The sequence below is a fragment of the Quercus lobata genome, chromosome 7, assembly GCF_001633185.2.
Source record: "Quercus lobata isolate SW786 chromosome 7, ValleyOak3.0 Primary Assembly, whole genome shotgun sequence".
NCBI classification, from domain to species: Eukaryota; Viridiplantae; Streptophyta; class Magnoliopsida; order Fagales; family Fagaceae; genus Quercus; species Quercus lobata.
In genome coordinates, this window is record NC_044910.1 from 48,649,063 (window position 1) to 48,671,453 (window position 22,391).

Genomic DNA, 22,391 nt, shown 5'->3' on the forward strand with positions numbered 1-22,391 from the left:
GGACAGGTGTCGTTTTAGAACAGGCTGGAAAACCAGTGTCTCAGTGCTCCATAATGTAGAGGAAGACAGGATTCCCGGATACCTTTTAAGATTTTGGACTGGTTATAGCCGATGACATTTTAACTAAAACGGAACCCGAAATCAACGGCTGTGTTTGGTCGAGGCCGCCTGGCTAGAAATAAATAAATAACTACTCACTTCTCAGCTGAGAAAGAGAAACAAACATTAATAAATAAATAAATATTTAAACAACAAAAGGACCCTGTGGTGTCTCTCAGTGTTGTTCCACTTCTCTCTCTCCCTCAAGCTCTCAGCTTTGGCTTTCTTTAAGGTACGCTTTATTCTTCCATGTCTCAGTTTCACTGTAAGCGAAGCTTGATATTAGTACTTGTTGTTCATTTACTACTAGGCCTATTGAAGTTATTTCCTATTCTGCTTTCATGCTCATAAGAAATAAATACTGTGGTCGTCATTTTTTTAAGACTTCACTGGTAAACTATGGTTAATTCTGCTTAACAAATCTGAAATTTAAGGCTTTTTGACTTACGTTTGGAGCTGTTCTTATGTGTTTTAATGGTTTTTATAGGATTGAAGGAACTCTTTTATTCTTTTGTTTTTGGTCAAAGCAAGAAAAGTCTTTGGGGGAAAAGAAACTTGGGTTGCTTGTGAAAATTTAATCGGGATTGAGGTTTGAATTTGGGTTGTTGAGACGGAGTACTTTTGATTGAGCTCTTGCAAATGGATTCACATTTTAGTGGATTTTCGGGTTCCAATAATGGAGTCCAATTTGGCAATCCATCCTTTTCAGTTCTTTCAAATGAAAACCTTGTTGCCAGGCCCAGATTCGATAATGCCCTTTTAGATCACAATGTTAGGGGATTTCATTTCCTTGAATCCGATCAGACTCCGAGTCATATAGCCCCGACCTCGAGTGTGAACGAAAGGGAAGATTCCCCTGAGGATTGTGACTTTTCCGATGCAGTTTTGAACTACATAAATCAAATTCTTATGGAAGAAGATATGGAGGACAAGACTTGCATGCTTCAAGAGTCTTTGGAACTTCAAGCTGCTGAGAAATCCTTCTATGATGTTCTTGGGAAGAAGTACCCCCCATCTCCAGATCACGGATTGACGTATATTAATCAAAATGATGGTAGCTCAAATGATCATCACCATGTATATTACACTAATTATTATCCCAGCAGTAGCTTTTTTGGTGATAATAGCTTAATTCAAAGTCAAGGAGAAGAGTATATTATTTCCCAATTACAAAGTCATCCGCTTTATAGAAATCCTCAGTCATCTTATAGCTCTTCAAATAGTGCGATCAGTAGTAGTGTGGATGGCTTGGTAGATTCTCCTAGTAGTACGCTTCAGGTGCCTGATTCAAACTTCGAGAGCCAATCCATTTGGCAGTTCAGGAAGGGGGTTGAGGAGGCTAACAAGTTTCTTCCCAGTGGAAGTCAATTGTATGTTAATTTGGAGGCAAATGGGTTGTCATATATGGAGCCCAAGGCCGGGATTGGCAACTTGGAGGTCAAGGTGGAGGGAAAGGATGAGGGGGAGTACTCACCTTCTGGGTCAAGGGGAAAGAAGAATCCTTACAGGGAGGATGGAGATATAGAAGTTGAGAGGAGTAGTAAGCTAGCGGCTGTCTTTACTGAATCTATTCTGCGGTCTGATTTGTTTGATGTAATTTTGCTTCATAGTGCAGGGGCTGGTCGTGAGGCCTTGGCAGCTAGACGTGAGGCCTTGCAGAATGTGAAGAGCAAAACGACGCCGCTGAATGGAAAATTAAAGGGAACTAATAGTGGAAGGGGACGTGCAAAGAAACAAAGTGGAAAGGAAGTGGTGGATTTGAGGACCCTACTAATTAATTGTGCCCAAGCTGTTGCTGCTGACGATCAGAGGAGTGCAAGTGAATTGTTAAAGCAGATCAGGCAGCATTCTTCTCCCTTTGGGGATGGAAATCAGAGATTGGCTCATTATTTTGCTGATGGCCTGGAGGCACGCATGGCTGGTACTGGCAGCCAGATATATAGAGGCCTAGCTAGTAAAAAATTATCTGCTGCCGACACCTTGAAAGCTCACCATCTACTCCTTGCTGCATCTTCAATTGAGAAGATGTCTATTTTTACCTCAAACAGGACAATAATGAGTGGGGCAGCAAAGGCAACCAGGGTACATGTCATAGATTTTGGTATCCTTTATGGTTTCCAATGGCCCACCCTTATTCAGCGGCTCTCATGGAGAGATGGTGGGCCACCAAAGCTTCGGATTACTGGAATAGATTTTCCCCAACCTGGCTTTCGGCCAGCTGAGCGAATTGAGGAAACAGGACGTCGCTTAGCAAATTATGCTGAGAGTTTCAAGGTGCCCTTCGAGTACAATGCCATAGCAAAGAAATGGGAAACCATCCAACTTGAAGAACTTAAAATTGACAGGGATGAGTTCCTTGTTGTTAACTGTTTGTATCGAGCTAAGAACTTGCCTGATGAATCCGTTGCAGTTGACAGTTCAAGAAATATCTTTCTCAATTTGATTAGGAAGATCAATCCAGATATTTTCATCCATGGGGTTGTAAATGGCGCCTTCAATGCTCCTTTCTTTGTTACCCGGTTCAGAGAAGCATTGTTTCACTATTCTGCACTTTTTGATATGCTTGAAACTATTGTTCCTCGTGAGGATCAGGAGAGGATGCTACTTGAGAAAGAGGTGTTTGGCAGGCAGGCTTTGAATGTTATAGCATGTGAAGGCTGGGAGAGAGTGGAGAGGCCAGAGACATACAAGCAATGGCAAGTCAGAAACTTAAGAGCTGGGTTTGCTCAGTTACCTTTGGACCGTGAGATTTTGGAGAGGGCAATTGATAAGGTGAGGACAAGCTACCACAAGGATTTTGTAATTCATGAAGATGGCCGGTGGATGGTGCAAGGATGGAAGGGCCGAATTATCTATGCTCTTTCATGTTGGAAACCTGCTTAGTGAACTTCAAAGGGATCCTTATTTACTTGGGGTCTGCCTCTCGTCTCCATGGCATTTGATAATGATGAATGAGGACCAAAGGTAATGCTATTACATTTTCCTTTTTATTTTATCAACCTCTCTTTTGCAGTTTCTCTCATCTGTGGTTAGTCTGCTTATCTTGTAACTTGTTTAATTGGTAACCTTGCAGTTAAATGTGGTCATACTGAGAGGAGGACATTGATAAAACAGGGATTTGTGATTCAATAGTAGAAGACTAGCAGATTTAAATTATGAGACTTTCTCACCAGAAATGTTGTATTATAACTACTCATTTTCAGTCTGGCTGAGTTTTTGTAACATGCACATATAGTCAAATTGATATAGAATGTAAAGCAGGAAATATGTGCTATAACTTGGCTCGTTTGATAATAGTGTTTAAGTATTATTGTTTAGTTTTCAGTGTTTTGAAAATACGTATTTGAGTGTTATAGAAATATGTGTCAAAAGTGTTATTGTTGTTTAAACATTGAAAACTGTTGTTTAAACACCCTAACCAAACAGCTTTAATAAATGGAATAGTAGCTTCTTTTCGCAATGTTAGGGGCCTTTGGTTTGCTGCTGCTGTTAGGAACTCTCACTTTCCCTCTTTCATGAGCAACTTTGTTAGCTGTTTGATGAATTTGAGACTAACTATAGCAATAGGTCCTTTCGTCTTTGAGCACTGAATGTAATGGACAGTAGACCTTTACTTCTCTCCGTGCTCAACATTGCCTCATGCTTTGAGGCATTGCAATGTTACCATGTTTTTCTATACAAGTAATATACATTAGCATCTTCGCATACGCTTTTTGTACCTACTTACGGTTTTGATAAAATAAAATAGATTAAATTTAAGTATGAGTTAAGGATGAAACTTATATAAAACTTAAAAGAAAGAGAAAAATGACTGATATATGGAATTCAAATTCAAATTAATTTTGTTTTTACTATTTTAGTTGTCTTATTCATATATACTCATTTAATTATACTTTTTAAAAGTTTATTGGATATTTTGGATAGTTTCAAAAAATGGACACAATTAATTTAAATTAATTAAAATGTTCATTGAGCAACACTTGGTAGATGCAATGCAAAATGGAAATTTCAAGAACTATTTTCCCAGAGCTTTCTTAAAAATTCTTCTAATGTGCAAATTTGATAGATGTAAATGGAATTTATGAGTAGTGCGCAACTTGAGCTATCTGTTCACATCTTTATTATATTTAATACGTATTATCCAATTGCTGTTTGCCGCAAATTGCAGTCTATGTCAACTTCTCCACCATCAGCGTGGGCACACCTTTTTTATTTTTATCATCTTATCACACAATTTCATGTCGGCGGGACCTATGTTACGCATTTTGTTTTTATGTATAATATGTTAATGCGATTACACTTTTTGTTTTTTTCTTTGGAATCCAATATAAGTTGTTTTCACTGTCTGTGTTGGTGTCATTAAGCTGACTGTAGGAATTCCTATATTTTATTTACATTTTTGGACCCACTACTATTTTATGATCCACAAATACCAATTCTACAAGCTCGTGCTCTTGATTTACGTAATTTTTTTTCCCTCATAGTATTGGGTATCAGTTTTACAATTAACTGTGATTGACGGATAATTTTATGATATTTTATGTAAGATGTTTTTAAATAATGTTGTACAAATGTTAAAAAAAAAAGTAAACTAAATTAAAGTAAAGAAACATATACATTTTGAGATATTAAAAATTAGTTTAATAGATTCACTATACATTTGTAGTCTTCTTAAGGTAATATTATTATTTTTTTAAATCATGAAACAAAATATAAATGCAAAAGAGTAATAGGACTATAAAAATAAACTAATTTGTGTTGTATTCACATATTTCATACCAAGAAATGAAAGTATGTGTAATTCTCTGACTGTCTTCCACTTATCAATAGTGTGACATTAAAACATGGTGTGGGCAAGTGTGTATGTATATGTCTTATGGATGATTTAAAATTAAATCATGGTAGAATTTTGTTTTATATTTTGCACCAAATATTCTCTCTATTTATATATCCAAAACAAAAACTATCCAACCAAATATATAAACCTAAATCATATTTGAGCCCCTTATTCAAAAAGAAAAAAGAAAAAAAAAAAGTACCCGTAAGGGTTTTGATGTCTTGATGGTGATGGGAGGCCAGTATAACAGAGGTGGTGGCTCCTTAGATTACTCATTCTTTCTCTTTTAAATGTTTTGTTAATTTTAGGTCTTTTATTTGATAATATATAGTGAAATAATGCGTTTTATTTAATGATCCATAACATTTTTATATCTCTCTATTTCTTTTTAGGGCTTTATCTAGTTAATTATTACTATTAGTTCTTATTTATTTTTGCTTTTTTTAACATACTAAAATAGTGGGTATACTAAAAGACATGAAGAATAGAGATAGGTGTGGTGTAAGTTTAGGCAATTAACAAGATATTAATGAGATAACAGTAAAATAAGTATATATATATATATATATATATTTTTTTTTTTGATATTGATTGATTACATGATTCAGGTCAGGCTTATTCTTTTTTTTTTGATGAACAGGTCAGGCTTATTCGAGTTGGTTTGCATTACATTTTCAATGACTTGGTCAGGCTTATTCGAGTTGACTTGTTTGCATAACATTTTAAATGACTTGGTCAGGCTTATTCGAGTTGACTTGTTTGAATAACATTTTAAATGAAATGACTTGAGTCACAAGTCACAAGTCACAACCACGCATTTCTGTACCTATGGTGGAGGAAATCGAATCATAATATTGGAGCAGGAAAACTGGGTTGGATTGGAATGCCAATTTGACTCACTATTAAATACACAAAGATTTCCATGATGAAACTCAGCAAAGTTTGGTCAATCTGGGTTTCTTTTCATAACAAAAGAATTAAAGAAATTGACGGACCTTTTAGGCTTTTAGCTGCCAACGGGGTTTCTTTGGTTTATAGTGTTGCTCATTTTGCTTGCTAACTTTGCACCTACAAAGAGGTTTTTTGTTTGTTGTAATAAGTTTTTTCTCCCTCCTTTTGTTTTGTTTTGTAGGAATTGAGGAGGGATGTGTGTGGTGGTTTTTTTTTTTTTTTTTTAACAATTCTACTTTTACTCTATCATGTAGCTCGAAACTTGGAATTAATTAGAGTAATGATATTGATGATATCATTTTATTATTTGGAGTTTGGTTAATGAGTATCTTTAAGACATTTGCAAGGTTGGTTTCAGCTTATAGGCTATTAAAGCAGTCGCCTAAGGCCCCTAAACAAAAGAATCCCCCTCTAATATTATAATTTGATTAAAGACTTATTTACCCTTTTAGTTAGATTATAAAAAAAAAATTAAGCACCTTTTATTATTTAATATAATGCATTGTATATAAAAAATGCCTCACTTTAATTCAAAACAAATAAACTAGTTTGTAGTTATACTATAGAATCTCACTTTAGACACTGTAACATGGGTTGACATGATAGATATCACATCACCATTTGTAACTTTATTTCAAGTTTTTTATTTATTATTATTATTATTATTATTATTATTATTATTATTATTATTTTAGTTAGTTGATTTTTCCCATTTTTATTGATACTGGTTTTTTTTTTTTTTTAAATTTTTGAATTTCAAGTAATTTATTTAATTTGTATTGTTTAAGTATATTTCCATCGGTTATCCTCTAAGAATATTCTATGTTTTGTATCAGTAGTAATTTATTCAGTAAAATGTACAAGTTTAGAGTATAAAGTGACCATATTATTAGAGCATCCCCAGCTAGCCTTGGAAATGTCAAATGTAAGCAGCATTTGGCATTTAGGGCCAAAATATGCTCAGCAGTTGGAAGGCTAAAAGTGGGAAAGTGCAAATTTTTTGGATATGCCAAAAATAATATTAATATTTTATTCATACTTTTCTCTCTCATCTCTCTCTGTCTTTCTTGGTCTCTCACTCCCTTTCCTCTCTTTCTCCCTCTTCTCTATCACACTTTCTCAGATACTACATGGCGTTGAGCATTATGCACCAGATTGGAGCTCATGCCGGATCGAAGCTCACACTTTCTCAGATATGAACTCAGCCGAGATAATCGGGATAGTGAGCGTAGCGTCTATGTGGAAATCTCCAGTGTTGAGTCTCCGATGCAAGGTCCAAAAACCAGACATGGATTTCAGTCCGTCGTCGCCGTTGAGTCCGTGCAGATCGCCGGTGCTTAGAGCGACACAAGCCAATCTATCTCTCCATGGCGTGCTGATTGGGTTTGTTTAGATCAGCAGGTGGCTGATGTAGTGGTTTTGCCGTGGGGGTTATGGTGTGGTTTTGCCGTGGGAGTTACGGTGGTAGTGATGTTTTAGACCCAGAGAGACCTTGTTGGGGTTTTTTTTTTTTTTTTTTTGTTCTTATCTGTTCTTGTGCTAGAGGTTGAGAGAGAGAGAGAGAGAGAGAGAGATAGTAAAAAAAGAATAAAATAGAATATTTAAATAAAATGGGAAAAAAATAGAATTTTGGGATGTTGGGTGTTTTGTAAAATGGTATGGTATAATTGATAAAATAACTTTTTTGAATGGTAAAATGGGATGAGATAGCATTTCCGGATGTTGATACTCTTAATAAATTGCAATCTTACTTTTGATAAATTAAGTCTACTATTCTATACTTTGAATTTTATTATAGTTAAATTATAATTTTATATTATAAATCGTGTTTCATTTTGTAGGGGCAGTGTTTTGGTTCCTTTGGTCGACAGGTAGAAGGATTCAGGCCCAAAGAGTCCAACACAATGAATTTATAGAGAATGGACTTAAGAACTAGACTTCAATGGATCAAGTAACACGCACAGTGGATTAGAGACAATAAGAAAGCAAAGAAAGACAAACTCTATGCAAAGAAATCCGAGGAGAGTGGTTCTTGAATATAGTTCTTTTAGACTTGGAAACAGATTTTCCGATCCCCTCTCCCTAGAGGGTCTCTTATTATTGTTGTTGTTGTTGTTGTTTTTTTTTTTTTTTTTTTTTGGATGGGATATTGTTGTAGTTGTTAAAGAGATTATATTATGTTTTTTTTTTTTATGGGAAGAGTTAATATGATTTGATTCATAAACCAAAGAAAACCGGCCATATCATATGATTTATGATTATCTAAAAATCTAAGCAAAGTCATGCTCCCTCTGGGAACCACCATAATTAGTTCAACTAGGAGATGGAAACTTTATTATTTAATATTTTTACTAAATCATAACCAGAAGGCTGAGACAAAGATAGATTTTTTTATTAGATTAATTAACTGAACAAATGGTATAAATTATAATGGAAAAAATTCTAGAAGTGAAAAAGACTTGCAGTGTGGCAAATTAGAAAATAGGTTAGAAAGTGTAAATAATGATTTTAATTTACCCCCTAAACAATACCCATTTTACATTTATCTCTTCAATAATAAGAGTGTCTACTTATTATCTTAAATTATTACCCGTGTAAGCACATCACACTTGTTCTCCTAAATGATGAGAGTGTACATTTATCCTCTAAACTATTACGGATGTTGCAATTCATTTCACAAATAATAATTTAGGTAAGTATGTGTGCATATCATAATTTAGGAGTATAATTTAAAGTGGTAAAGTGTGCATTCTTATAATTTAAGTTGGTAAGAGCATTCTCATCAAAGGTGGGATAAATGCTAAAAGCTATTTTTAGCAACAAAACCACTAAAAAAGCCACTACATCAATGGTGCTTTTAAATTTTTTAGCACCTTACTACAGTAAGATGTTATTACTAACACCCTACTGTAGCAAGTTGCTACTCATTTTTTATTATATTTTATTCCCCGTCTCTCTCTCCCCTCAGATCTCACTCTTTGCTCTCTCTCAAAAAGAATAAAAAATGATAAATAAAAAAATATTTTAATGAAGTGGTAAAAAAAATAGAAGTTTTGATGTTAAGGGTATTGTAAAGTAATGTGTTAAATGCTATAAAATTGGTTTTTTAGGTGCTAAATGCTAAAATTTTTAAAACTCTTGATGAGAATGCTCTTAATGTGAAGAGAGTATAATTTAGATTAGGGATGGCAATGGGGCGGGGTGGGGCAGAAGGATGGGATCTTCCTCCCCGCCTTGCATGGTTTGTCTTGCCCTATCCCCGCCCCGCCTCGCATGACGGGAAAAACTTTCTCACCTCATTCCCACCCCTTAGGGTCTCGCGAAGCCCCGCCCCACCCCGTAAAACTATACTTTTTATTAATTTTTCCTACAATTAGTACAATTTTTTTAATGAAACCTATTTCATTAATAAAAATATACTACTAAATTTATTCCATCAAATCAAATAAATTTTTAGAAAAAATTGAATAATATATCTAAACGTTTAACAAGACAATCATCAAAAAAAAAAAAAAAAACTCCTAGTATAACACATAACAAAATAAAGGTAGAGAACCACATTGGGTAGAATAAAATAAACTAATATTGATATGTTATTTAAATAGTAGGGTTTTAGGGTATGAAAAATTTACAATTATAATCCTTAGCAACGCGGGCAGGGCGGGGTGAGTCTAAAAAATCTAAACCTATTCCCGGCCCGTCCCGTGGTGCGGGGCTAAAATCTTACCTCATCCTTGCTCCATTACCTTTGCGGGACGGGGAAAATCCGCGTGGGGTGAAGTAGGGGAGGGACGGATTAAGTGGGACGGGGCAAAATTGCCATCCCTAATTTAGATGTCTAAGTGTGCATTTTTATAGTTTAAGAGATAAGTGTAAAATTGGTTAGAGTGTAATTTTTTTCCATAAAGAATCATGTTCGTGGTTCAACAAGAAAGGTTTTGTCTTAGAGTTGGGACATCTCAACATACTTTTTTTTTTCTTTCTTTCTTTCTTGGGACAGAGGTGACAGAACCATTTGAATTTTGATTTATTCCTTCCTTGCTTTAATTCAATCTTCAAAGTGCTCTAAAACGTGTAAAAACTACAAAAGTCTATTTCATTCATCATTTCATTTCAGATTTAATTCAAAGATCAAGTAAATAGCATATGGGATGCCTTGAATATGTCAAAAAAATGAGATACCTTACCAATTGAATATGTAACAAATCTTTTTTATAAAAAGAGTAGGAATATGTAACATTTTCAATTAGAGAGAAAAAGATAAACAAAAACTACTAAGAAAATTAACCTTAACAGTTCAAAAGCACATTTTGACGAAAAATTTACTAAAAGCATTAGCATTTGGGTGTAAAACTCCCGAATGGTTATTTTAGAACTCCAAAACACCAGAAATCCTCTACATCCAGGTGTTTATTCCTGAACTTTTTTTTGTAACTTTGCTACAATAAATTATTGCTTATAAGAGTTTACTGTATCAAGTTTTAGTTCTTTTTTTATTGGTTTTTATTCTCTCTCACTCTCTCTCATTCGTTTGAAATTTGAATCCTCTTCATTTCCCCTTGAAATGGTTAATGGAGAATGTCCATATTAGGAACATAATCAATTTGATACAAATCTAACGTACAAAACATGTTACCTCAATTAATTTCTAAAAATCTAACTCAGCATATTAAACTCTAGTTAAACCCATGGTTAACTAAGCAAATACCCTTTCTCTAACCAACAATAACCAAACCCATCTGAAATATTTCTGTTATTTTGAGGGAGATTTCTCGGTAAAGGAAAAAGAAGAAGAAGAATTTAACAGTTTTTGTCTAGCAAGCATGCATAGAAGAAGTATGGGTCCCTTATTCTCTGAAAATGGCAATAGAAAGATCAAGAAATTCATCTCTAACTCAGTGAAAATATAAGAGAGTGGTATTCAAGAAAATTTTTAGAGAAAGAGAAATACCAAAGCTTTCAATGATCTCCTTTAAAAAAAAAAAAAAGTCATCTTTTAACATGACCCTTTCAAAGTGATAAAAAATTTTCTAATATAATTTATTAACAATTACCCTAAAGGCACTCGTAAACATGACCCTTTTTAATTTGGTTAACCAAAGTTAAAGTTAGGTTCTTGGTTTTTAAATGACGTGGCATATTCCACACCCTTGATTTCAATATTTTAAATCACAACCTTTAACAAAATGGAGAGAATCTAGATCCCTCTCTATCTTAAAATTATGTGAACGAATACGCTTAGGGCAACTATTAATAAACTATTTTAGAAAAATGTTGACATCACTTTTATGAGAAATATAAAAAGTTGTTACAAAAATTAATTACTTTTTTCTTTTCCCATAAAATGCTTCTAAAAATATTTTTTAAATCAATACCCTTAAGGCACCCGTTAACTTTTCCATTTTTATTAATCTTTTTTTGTTGTTGTAGAAATGCTAAAACTGGTACAAAAATACTTGCAAATTAATATGGAAATGAATGTGATTGATAATAGTTTAACAAGATAATAAATAAGAAGTCTACTTATTTATTGGGATTAGTGAAAATTATTTGTAATTACTATGTAATAAAACTAGCCTCATCACACACGCATTGCGCGCGCGATGAGGGGTTTTTTTTTTTTTTTTTTTTTTTTGTCTATAGTCATAATTTTCCTTTAAAAAAAAAAATTGGATAAGTTTATTTTAAAGACATGGATTAGTAGGAGAGTGTTATATTTTGTAGGCATTTTAAATGGAGTTGGAGATATATTTTTATCGGGTTGTCCTCAAGTTTTTTTCCTGTTAAACATAAGGTTTAAGAGTATTTATGAATCACATAAAAGTCCAGTCCAAAGAGGGAAATTTTCTTATAAATAGTATAGATTATAGTATTTTTAGAATCACTAAATTTACTGGACATTCTTAAAAATAGAAAAAACAAAGTTGTGAAACTCATTTAAAAAAAAAAATCATTTATTACTCATTTACTCAATTTAGGGAGAAAATAAACCATATATCCAGTCGTTCAGTGTATATTTTCTCTCTCTCATATAGAAGTAGACCACACATGTGTGGGGTCTACCTCTGTATGAAAGGGAAAATACATGCCCTTGATGCCTAGTATGTAGGGGACCTAGGCCATGACCTAACGGAATAAACAAACACATAAAGGGTTTGTTTGGAATCCACTTATTTTGTTAAAACTGAAAACTTTTTACCGAAAGTACTGTAAATAAATGTAAAAGTTAGCTGAAATAGTATAGTAGGACCCATGAATAGTACTAAAAAGTACAATGGGGCCTATGAATAATAGCAAAAATAAGTTGAATAGTAAAATAAGTTAGCAAAAATAATTTTTGCCAAACACATGCAAAATATACTGTTTAGAATAGGTGGTGGTATTTTCTCCAAAAAAAAAAAGGTGGTGCCACATTCATCTTTACGAATCTGTGATTGGATTTTTTGGGTTATTTTATTTTATTTTTAGGATATGAATCTGGGACTGTCAGTTAACAAATAGCAGGTGCTGTGTATCCAAGAGTTAGGCCCTTTTGGATATACACCACTGTAAGTTTCTTTAAAAAACCTTCTCCCCTTTCCCCTTGTGTGTGTGTGTTAAAATTTAAAAATACTTAGTATTCTCAAAAGAAAAAAATAGTGGGTTAATCCCACATTGGAAAATGAGCGTGAGTAAAAGAGGTTTAAAGCTTGTACTGTGTATCCAAGAGTTAGACCTTTTTGGATATACACCACTGTAAGTTTCTTTAAAAAACCTTCTCCCCTTTCCCCTTGTGTGTGTGTGTTAAAATTTAAAAATACTTAGTATTCTCAAAAGAAAAAAATAGTGGGTTAATCCCACATTGGAAAATGAGCGTGAGTAAAAGAGGTTTAAAGCTTGTACTGTGTATCCAAGAGTTAGACCTTTTTGGATATACACCACTGTAAGTTTCTTTAAAAAACCTTCTCCCCTTTCCCCTTGTGTGTGTGTGTTAAAATTTAAAAATACTTAGTATTCTCAAAAGAAAAAAAAGATATACACTATTGTCAATTTCTTTAAGATTTTCTCTCCTCTTCCCGTATGTGTGTTAAAATGCTTAGTATTCTAAAAAAAAAAAAAAAAAAAAACTCTAATTTAGACTTAATAACATTTTTTAATGATGCAATTTAGACTTTTCTATAAGAGTTTATTAGTAATTAAGAAAAAAAATTTTCTTTTGTAGAGTGCAGCCATAAGAATCACCACACCAACCTAGAAATTTCATGTGACGTTTGAATATTAGCAAAATACAGAAGATGCAAAAGATTTAATGACAGCTAAAACGCAATTAAGAAAGAAGAGTATAAGTATAATCCACCTCTTGTCCAATAATTATGAAGAATCTGTCCTACAATGATGTTCACCCAAATTGTTCTGTCCTTTCTATTTATTTTTTGGCATCAAACTCCGTGAAGATGAATACCCATGTGCAGCAATAAAAATTCCCCCTAGTGTCAATTGTCTGAGGATGAGAAGGCTAATTAATTAATGAGCAAGACTTTAATACAGTATTTAGGTGTTGTTTTTTAGATTCCTCTCTTAAGATTTTGTCATGTGGCCAAGGGTCTTGTATCTGAATTAACATCTCCCCATGCACAAAGTGTTTGGGGGTCTAAGGAGGAAAGAGTTCGAGCTGCGGGGTTAGCAACATATTGTAATTATCTCTCTCTCAAAAAAAAAAAAAAAGATTCTGTCATGTGGTTTTTTTCTCATTAATGGAAGTGTATTTTTTAAGTAGTAGGCACATGACAGAATCTTAATATTTGTCTAAGAGCATCTGCATCTTAATACAAGGGCTAAATTTTGACTGATCAACCCAAAAAGCACCCACATTAACTTATGCATTAATTATATAAAATACATTTTTGCTATAATACTTATATAAATATACACTAATTATACTAAAACAGATACGAATTTTCGCATGAGATAAAATGAATGCTAACATATATAATAAAGAAAGTCTAAGCTGGATGTTATTCCCAGAGGATATCGTTCTGTGTTACAAATGTCTTGCCAAAATAAGAGTAAAGGGTAAAGTGCACATTTCCCCTTTAACTCTAGTGCAGTTCGTAAAGTCCCTTCTAAATTTCAAAATTGAGCGATATTTCTCCTTAATTGTTGGTAATACGTGTTTTACCCTAATTGTTAGGATTTGCCATTAAATTTAACATAAAATTCAAACTTCTATTAGACATTTTTTAGATTTTTTAAAAACTTTTCTATTAAATTTAATAGAAGTTTAATGATAAAAGGTAATGATTTTTTAGAAACATTGAGACGAATAAGAAGGCCTATCTGGTAGCAGATTTCAAAGTTTAAACAACAGTTTTCAATGTTTAAATATTGAAAACTGTAGTTAAAAAAAGTGTGTTTGATAAAGATATTTTATTAAGAGTGTTTAAATGACAATTCTCAAATTAGGGTACTTAGGACATGTATTTTGATAACTCATACATATCACTTTTTACTTTTTAGTTTTCAAGTAACATCGCTTAATGACATTTTTTTTAATAAGTTGAAAACCGTGGGCTCATTGACAAGAACAAGAACAGACTCTTTCTCACAAAGTTTAACATTCTTCTTTTTTCTTTATTTTTCTCTCACAAGCCCACCTCTTTGTCTTTCTCTTCTTTTTTTCTTTCTTTTTCTCTCTTCTTAAATAAAATAGTATTATTTTACTAACAGTCATTACTTTAAAAAAAAAAAAAAAACATACACATATCAAATACACAATTATGTTTTTTTATATTTTAAAATATGTTAGTTGAAATAAGGTATCAAACATATTTTTTACATTATGAGTACTTTAAACATATATTTTCACAACGCTTTTTAAATAACAGTTTTTATACGATTTTAAACACCAGTACTTAAACACTGCTACCAATCAGGCCAAAAAAAAAAAAAAAAACTAGAAGCATTTTTAAGCAAACAGATTCTCTCAGTTTTGAAAACTTTCAACTGCACCATAATTAAGAAAGAAAATGCTCCTAGCTTTAAATTTTATGAGTGAATGACCTTTTATAGTTACACCGTACATGTCGTAAACCACTTCGATTATCTTGCATAGCTGTTTAAAGTAGTGGACACCCAACTCAAAATATTACTACTCTTTCAATGGACAACATTTTCAATCCCTAATCATGATTCATGGCCCTGAATCTGATTCCTACACGGTTCGGCTGTTCCAATGATCAAGAATTGACATTTGCATGTTTTCAATAGTTATTCACTTACTAGTGCAAACTCACGCACGACTAACTCACGCAATACGTTAAAGTAGATAATTTTATTTTAGTTATAGTATAATATATAATTTGTTCTCTAAATTTTGAGGAAAATAATTTGTTCTCCCAAAAATTCAAACAATTTCTAAAATTATTTTTCATTTATCTATCTCAAAAAATATATCATCATTTTATTATTTGGATTTATTTTTCCTGTACAACTAAATTGTTTGAGTTTCACATATATTATTCAAAATTTTTATTGTCTTAAAAATAGATTATTATATTTATAATTTTTCTTATTGTAGGAGTAGTTTCAAACTATTGATCGAATTTTGTTTACTAATATAGATACATGAGATTGGAACTGCATATTTCTTAAATATTCTTAAGAGACTATACTATATTATAAATTTAATATTTAAAATAATATATAGGAAAAAAGTAGACTTTATGTCTAAAATTGAACACTTCAACTATCGAAATGAAAGAAAATAATCTGTATAACAACATAAAGAGAACATGATTTTTTTTTTTTTTTTTACTATATACACTTTTATTTATTAAGATTTAATTGTCTTTAATTGGATCTTCATATCGCATTTTTGTTGCTATGCTCCTATTGAGCGTTCTCTTTCGTTACATCATTGGCCACATCATTATTCTTTTTATTATTTATTATTTACCTTTAATTTTTTGACAATATTAAATATATAAATATGTTAGCTTTACAAATTCATCTTAAACAGTTTTAATTTTACATATTCATTTACTTTAATTTTGATGTTATAACTAAATAATAAATAAATGAAAAATAAAAATGAAAATATTGTCTATATATATTCATCTTGGGCGGTTTAATTTTAATAGTTGATAGACACATTCAAATACATAGCCAACATTGTATTTTGATATAAATTCAAAATCTCACTTCCAAAATAACTAAGTATTATGTCAAATAAATAAATAAACAAAAGCTAAAAGAGGGAGAGAGAAGACTTGTGGTGAAAAACTTAAAAAATCAAACACACTACCAAATCATATTAACCAATAATATTATATAAAAAATTCAATGATTCATCAACCTAAAGTAATGTTGCAAAAAAGAATAAATAATATATATATATATATATATATATATGGAGAGAGAGAGAGAGAGAGAGTGATCACCTTTTGCGGGAGAGAAATAGAAAATAAAATGAGAAAAAGAAGTATTAAAAAAAATAAAATATAGTCATAAGTCAAACACCAAATTATCCAAGCCATGATATATAATAGAATAACATTATGGGTCCGATTGGATACAACTTATTTTTACTGAAACTAAAACTGAAAACACTGTAGTGAAATAATTTTTAAATGGGTAAATAGTGCTGTGGGACTCATTTTTAATGAAAAAGTTGCTGAAAAGTGTAATTTGTGGGACTTGTGAATAGTGCACGGGTGCACTGTTTACAGTTGACTTGTCAACAATTGCGGGCTGAACAAAAAAGAAAAAGAAAAAAAAGAAAAAGAGAAAACGCGTGAAACGCGAAACGCAGCCGTGGACGTGGAATCCAAACACATACTATATTCTTGTAAACTATATTTATATGCAATAGAATAACATTTAACAATTATAGAAAAAAAAGATAATAACTTAAAAATATAAAACCAAATTGCAACTCAAAGTAAAATTCTAAAGAACACATAAATACATCAATCTAAAGTAGAGATACCCAAAAAAAAAAAAAAAACACACACAAAAAAAAAAAAATGAGAGAGAGAGAGAGAGAGAGAGAGAGAGAGAGAGAGAGAGAGTAATAACCTTTTTCATGTGAGAAAATATGTATAAAATGTGAGAGAGAATGTCATATTTATAGTAATAGAAAGGAGATAAGAAGAGTCAAAATAAAAAGAAGAGGAAGAGATAGATGAGGAGCTAGAATCTATCATCCATGCTCTTCAGGATTGTTCGAGAATCAAAACTGTGTGGATATAGCTAGGTATTAGAGCATCAAATGGGGCTTTCTGGGGAAGCAACCTTCATGATTGGATGGATTTAAGGGTCCGTTTGGTTGGAGGATGAAAAAGTGAGAGGATAGAAAATAGAGGGATGATGGAAAAGTGGGAGGATAGAAAAGTTTTTAGTTTTCCTTATTTGTGTTTGGTTGAGAGGGTGGAAAAGTGGAAGGATGGAAAACTTTTTGGTTTGGTTGAAAATAAGGTTTGTATAAATTTACCATTATGTCCCTCTTGAATAAAACAAAATGTAATAGATTATACTTTAAAAAAAAATTGTGTATAGATGAAAGTGGACATTTCAAAAAATAGCATAAGAAATCATCCAAAAATGTTTTCTTAAAAAGAAAATAATAATAAAAATTTTTAAAAAAAAGAAGGAAAAGAAGAAGAATCCACCACGTCCTGAAAAAACCAAAGAAAGAAAGAAAGAAAAAAAACAAAAAGCCAGCGTTACCAAAAAAAAAAAAAAAATGTTAAAAGAGGTAGGGGCAATTTTGTCCAAATATTTTTCCTACTTTTCACTCCAATTTGGAGATATTGCATTTTGAAGGGGGAGGAGAGAAAACTTGTGGGCCCCACCACTTTTCTCTCCCCCACTCCCTCTCAACCAAACACCCTTCCCACTCATTTTCTCTCCTATTTTCCACTATTTTTTTTCCATCCTCCCTAAAATCTACCCAACTAAACACACCCTAAATGGAAGGTAGAACAATAGACTTAATCCAGCAAATTGCCCATGGAGGATTTTGTTTCCATTTGCGGTTTAGGTTATTTGGAAAAGTAGAAATCAAATAGTCTTTAGAAGAGAAAATCAAAACCCAAAGCTGGCAGTTGAGATTATGAACCAGGCGAAGGAATATCTACATTACATCTTCTCTCCAAGAATGCCAATTTATAAGAGAGTCATGAGAATCTTTTGGGAGCGTCCTCCGGAAGGGTGGATGAAGCTTAACATAGATGGGTCAGCTGTTGGCAGCATGGGTGTAGTTGGTTGTGGGGGTGTAGCAAGAGATGATCATGGTGGATGGGTGGTAGGTTTCTCCAGGCGCATTAGGCTGACAAACAGCTTTGTGGCAGAATTATGGGGGTTGAGGGATGGGTTATTGATGTGTTGGAACTGGAATATCCATTCTCTTATAGTTGAATTAGATGCCAAAGCTATTGTAGATGTGCTTGGAAAATCTCAATACGTAAATAATGTCATTTCCCTTATTTTGGATGATTGCAGGTTGTTGGCGTCTTGTTTCCACCAGATTCGGCTTCAACACTACTATAGGCAAGCCAATTGGTGTGCGGGTAGTCTTGCAAGGTTGAGTGCTAGTCAGGATTTAGACTTTATTTTATATGATAGTCCGCCTGTGGACATTGTTAATACTTTTGAAAATGACCTTAATGGCATATACTATAATCGGCTTTGTCCTAAATCTCTTATTGTTTCTTACTTTGTTTTAATGAATCGTCTTTTACCAAAAAAAAAAAAAAAAAAATTAAGCAGGTAGAACTTATTAAGGCCCAATCACCTCGAGCATATCCAAGCGGAACTTTGGACGATTCTCGTGGATCTCCCTAGTGCTTGAAATGGACTCTCGCAAGGCTTTAATTTTCTTTGTCAACTTGTGATTCTAAACTTTCGCCGTGGCTCTCTGTTTTGCTTGATGATTGAGCAGAATTGCTAGAGCATGCTTGGAGGGTAGAGCCTTGGCACATTTATCATTAAATACATTATACATGTGTTGGTATTTTGGCTAACCATGGGTCTCAAAGGTTGTAACATGAGGAATATGGTTCAGAACTCAGTTGCTGAAACCTCCTTCCGTACCCAATTGAAGCGAAGAGACAAAGCTAAAACATGGCTTTGTTTTTGAGCTGAAAAGGAGTATGTTGACTGAATAAAAGGTTTTGGGTGCTAGTTGATAGAGAGATGGGAGGATTGGGTTCTAGTTGATAGATAGAGTGAATGAGTCATGGATTAGGTTAAGGGATTCATGCCTTCTGTCAGCTAAAACACTCATATACAAAGATGTTTAAAGGCCCTGGCCCCTGGGTTCTTCCACTTCTAATAGGACTAGGACTTTAGAGAAATAACGTAAAATAAACCAAGTAATGGCCACAAAAAGGGCCAATACCTCATACTCATGACTGGCAATTGAAGCCCACTTCCAGCAATTACAAAAATGAACAATTTTATCCATCACTCAATAAACTCAAATAAAGTAAAAAACTAAAAAAAAAAAAAAAAAAAAAAAAAAGGGTTCATCCAACATCCATACCTAAACAATTGTAACTCAACTGGCACCTCTTGGTGTTTTTAATGAAGAGGTTCAATGTTCAAACCCCACGCATAATTGTAACTATTGAACTATCCAAAAGAATCCAACATCCATAAAAAAGAAACACATTAGTGTCTTCACTTGATGATCAAGACTTTTAAATTCTATAGTATCTAAAAATAGATATCATGAACCTGGTAAGACTACCACAGACACGCTACCAGAACAAAAGAGCTTCTTATTCGGCTGCGGTGAATAGAATATCAATGTTAGGCTTCTAAAGGCAGTACTTCTCTCTATAATCACGTCATAAATATAGGATGAAGTCATTCTAACAGTCCCCATATAGCTCAATACAGCCAAAACAAAAGATATCAAAACTCCAAGAAAGTAGGCTATGCCCATCATAGATCAGTTTTCCCTTATTTCCTTCTCAATTTCAAAAGTCTAAACTTGAGCAAAGGCGCTAATTGAGAATAAATCAATATAACAACTAGTGTATATGCTGTTAACCCATAGAATTACTTAGCAAAGTTAGGATTTGCATAAGCAGTCAGTGTAGATTATCAGTGTAGGGGCACCTTAACAACCTTACAAAACCGTGTAAAATTTAAGTATGAAGCCCAAGGGAGTGTACTAAGAATGTCCTTTATGTGTGGATCAGTGTGTGATAAACAATAAAAATTTTGCAAATATACGGTATTAATCACTGGACTTTCTCAACTAGGCAATCTACTTGCCAAATCAAATAACATTCGACCCATAGAAAAATAACTTCCCATGCAGTTACAGACCTCTAGATCATTATTGGTTTGGCCAAGGCATCTCTTAGCACATATAATCTAGTTATATATAAGCAGTCAAAGATGATCAACATGTGAGCCTTTATTGAGTATCAGTTATTGTTCTGGTTCTGATTCTCCAATTGAAGATTTTGAACGCAACTAAAGAACAAAACTTAGCAACTTAAATCAATAATTTGTCCACTAAAACAAATATCAGGTAACCTAATGCATCAAAAAAGAAAAATGCATTCTTATTACTGTGCACATACACGGGTTCTCTTTGTTTTAACTTAAAATCCCAGGTTATTTTCACCAACTAACATATGTACATCTCTTTAAAGTTATGTTCACCAAGCTTCACATAGACAACAATGTCTCTTTTACCTTCCACATCAAATATACCCCTCGTGTTTCCAAAATTGAAAAAGGGCTATCTTGTGGCAAACTATTAAATTGAGAACAAAAGAGAAAAACAGTAACTTCATGCACTTGATACAACCCAGTTCAATCTATATTTGTACAGCTGAGGAAACAAATGCTAGTTATGACAAGTTGAAACCTTAAACTCAAAGAAAGCAAAAATTTACTTTTACATCATTCTTCAGGTATACTCGTCTCACCAAACCACCGCGGGGGATCAAATCCAGAACCACCTGACAAAGTACCAGAAAATTCATTCTTATTACAATATACATACATACACATATTATACCTATTAAAATGAAAACAGAGAGAAATACTAAGTTATAACCATTATTACCAAGGGGATTGCAACGACATAGACGCCAAGCAGTTAAGACAGTACCCTTAACAACTCCGTACTTTTTGTAAGCTGACATGGAATACTCACTACATGTTGGAACATAACGACAACTTTTTGGCATCAGCGGCGATATTTCTCCTAAAACAAAATTTAAGGAATAAATTACTGTTCCTAAGAATAGCAATACCCAGTATTCAAAAATTAAAAAGAACTCACTTTTATAAAAATTGAGCATAGATAGTGCGGCTTTAACTCCTATATTGTCGACTTCATTTTCTGCTTCTTCCACATTCCCTGAATTTGAGTCTTCTGTGCTCAACTTGTAAAGGATTTGGTGTCGGTGGCCAAGAGTCTTGATAGGAACGAAACTGATCGAATTATGTTTTCGATGATTGGTGCTAAAGCGAGAACTTGGGGTTTTGAAATTTGGGTATTGGGAGTGAGGCCATGAAGTGAAGGGTTTATGGCAGTTCAGGGAGGCAACAACCGCCATGTTTAGATTCTAGAGCTTATTTTTTTTACTACTATTAGATATTTTTGCCCTTCCTTTTCTATTTTTTTGGGGGGTTTTTATTACCTGTTACAATTATTTATGAATGTATTTATAAATTAGATTAAAATTTTGAATTCTCTTTCCCCTATTAAAAAAAAAAAAAAAAAAAAAAACTCCAATTCTCTTCCATTTCTTTGGAGGTAGGATATGCGATATTTTAAAAATTAAATAAATAACATGTATTGCACATCAAGTTAAAAATATATGAGAGAATTCAATTGGAAATGAACATTTTATAAAATTTTATAATTTGACATTTATTTATAATTTCGATACATCATTCAAATTAGAGTTTAAAATAATAGGTTAATGATAGCTAATCACTCGAAAGTCAAAACAACAAAATATATCTTAATTAAAAATTAATCTATATGCTCATATGTTAATTTAGAAGGTAGAGTGGATGTTATAAATTAATTTTAAATTGAGGGGAAGGCGGATTTAAATTTTGATCGTCTGTATTGAAAATATTAAAAGTGTCAGTTAAATTACAAGATTTTTTTTTTTTTTTTGGGCACTAAATTTTATAGTTAATAGTGATCTCTCTCTCTCATGAGTTATCTAAAGAAATCCATTTAAAGGACACATTGGAGCCATTATTTTGGCATGCATATTTTTTTTTAAGGGATCAAAATTTCATTATGATTTATCTAGGTGATTTTTCACATTCCAACGGGGGAATAGAGTGAGGAGAGAGTAAAAGTTTACCTAGACTTTATAATGATGTAAGAAAAGTTTTCACCTACCTACCCCAATTATTATTTTTTAACCTATCATTTACATATCTTATATTTGATAAAAACACTCATATAAATAGTTAAGTTGCAAAAAGTTTTGTAACTTAACTGACATTTCTTAGTGTTTCAAATAGAAGTGTTCGG

General features: G+C 32.7%; 2 protein-coding genes across 2 annotated transcripts; one reads left to right on the forward strand and one right to left on the reverse strand.

The window, feature by feature from the left end:
* The first annotated feature begins 212 nt into the window (after positions 1–212).
* Positions 213–3,559, forward strand: LOC115953226 (scarecrow-like protein 9). The gene is made up of 3 exons (XM_031070759.1): positions 213–331; positions 587–3,063; positions 3,173–3,559. Exon 2 carries the CDS (start codon positions 739–741, stop codon positions 2,980–2,982), a length of 2,244 nt encoding a protein of 747 aa, XP_030926619.1. The 5' UTR covers positions 213–331; positions 587–738; the 3' UTR covers positions 2,983–3,063; positions 3,173–3,559.
* Positions 3,560–20,613: 17,054 nt separating this feature from the next.
* On the reverse strand, positions 20,614–21,513 carry LOC115953646 (UPF0161 protein At3g09310). The gene is made up of 3 exons (XM_031071387.1): positions 21,174–21,513; positions 20,955–21,095; positions 20,614–20,847 (listed from the first exon to the last, which is right to left on the reverse strand). The coding sequence occupies exons 1-3, from the start codon at positions 21,448–21,450 to the stop codon at positions 20,789–20,791; spliced, it is 477 nt and encodes a 158-aa protein (XP_030927247.1). The 5' UTR covers positions 21,451–21,513; the 3' UTR covers positions 20,614–20,788.
* Between the last annotated feature and the right edge of the window lie 878 nt (positions 21,514–22,391).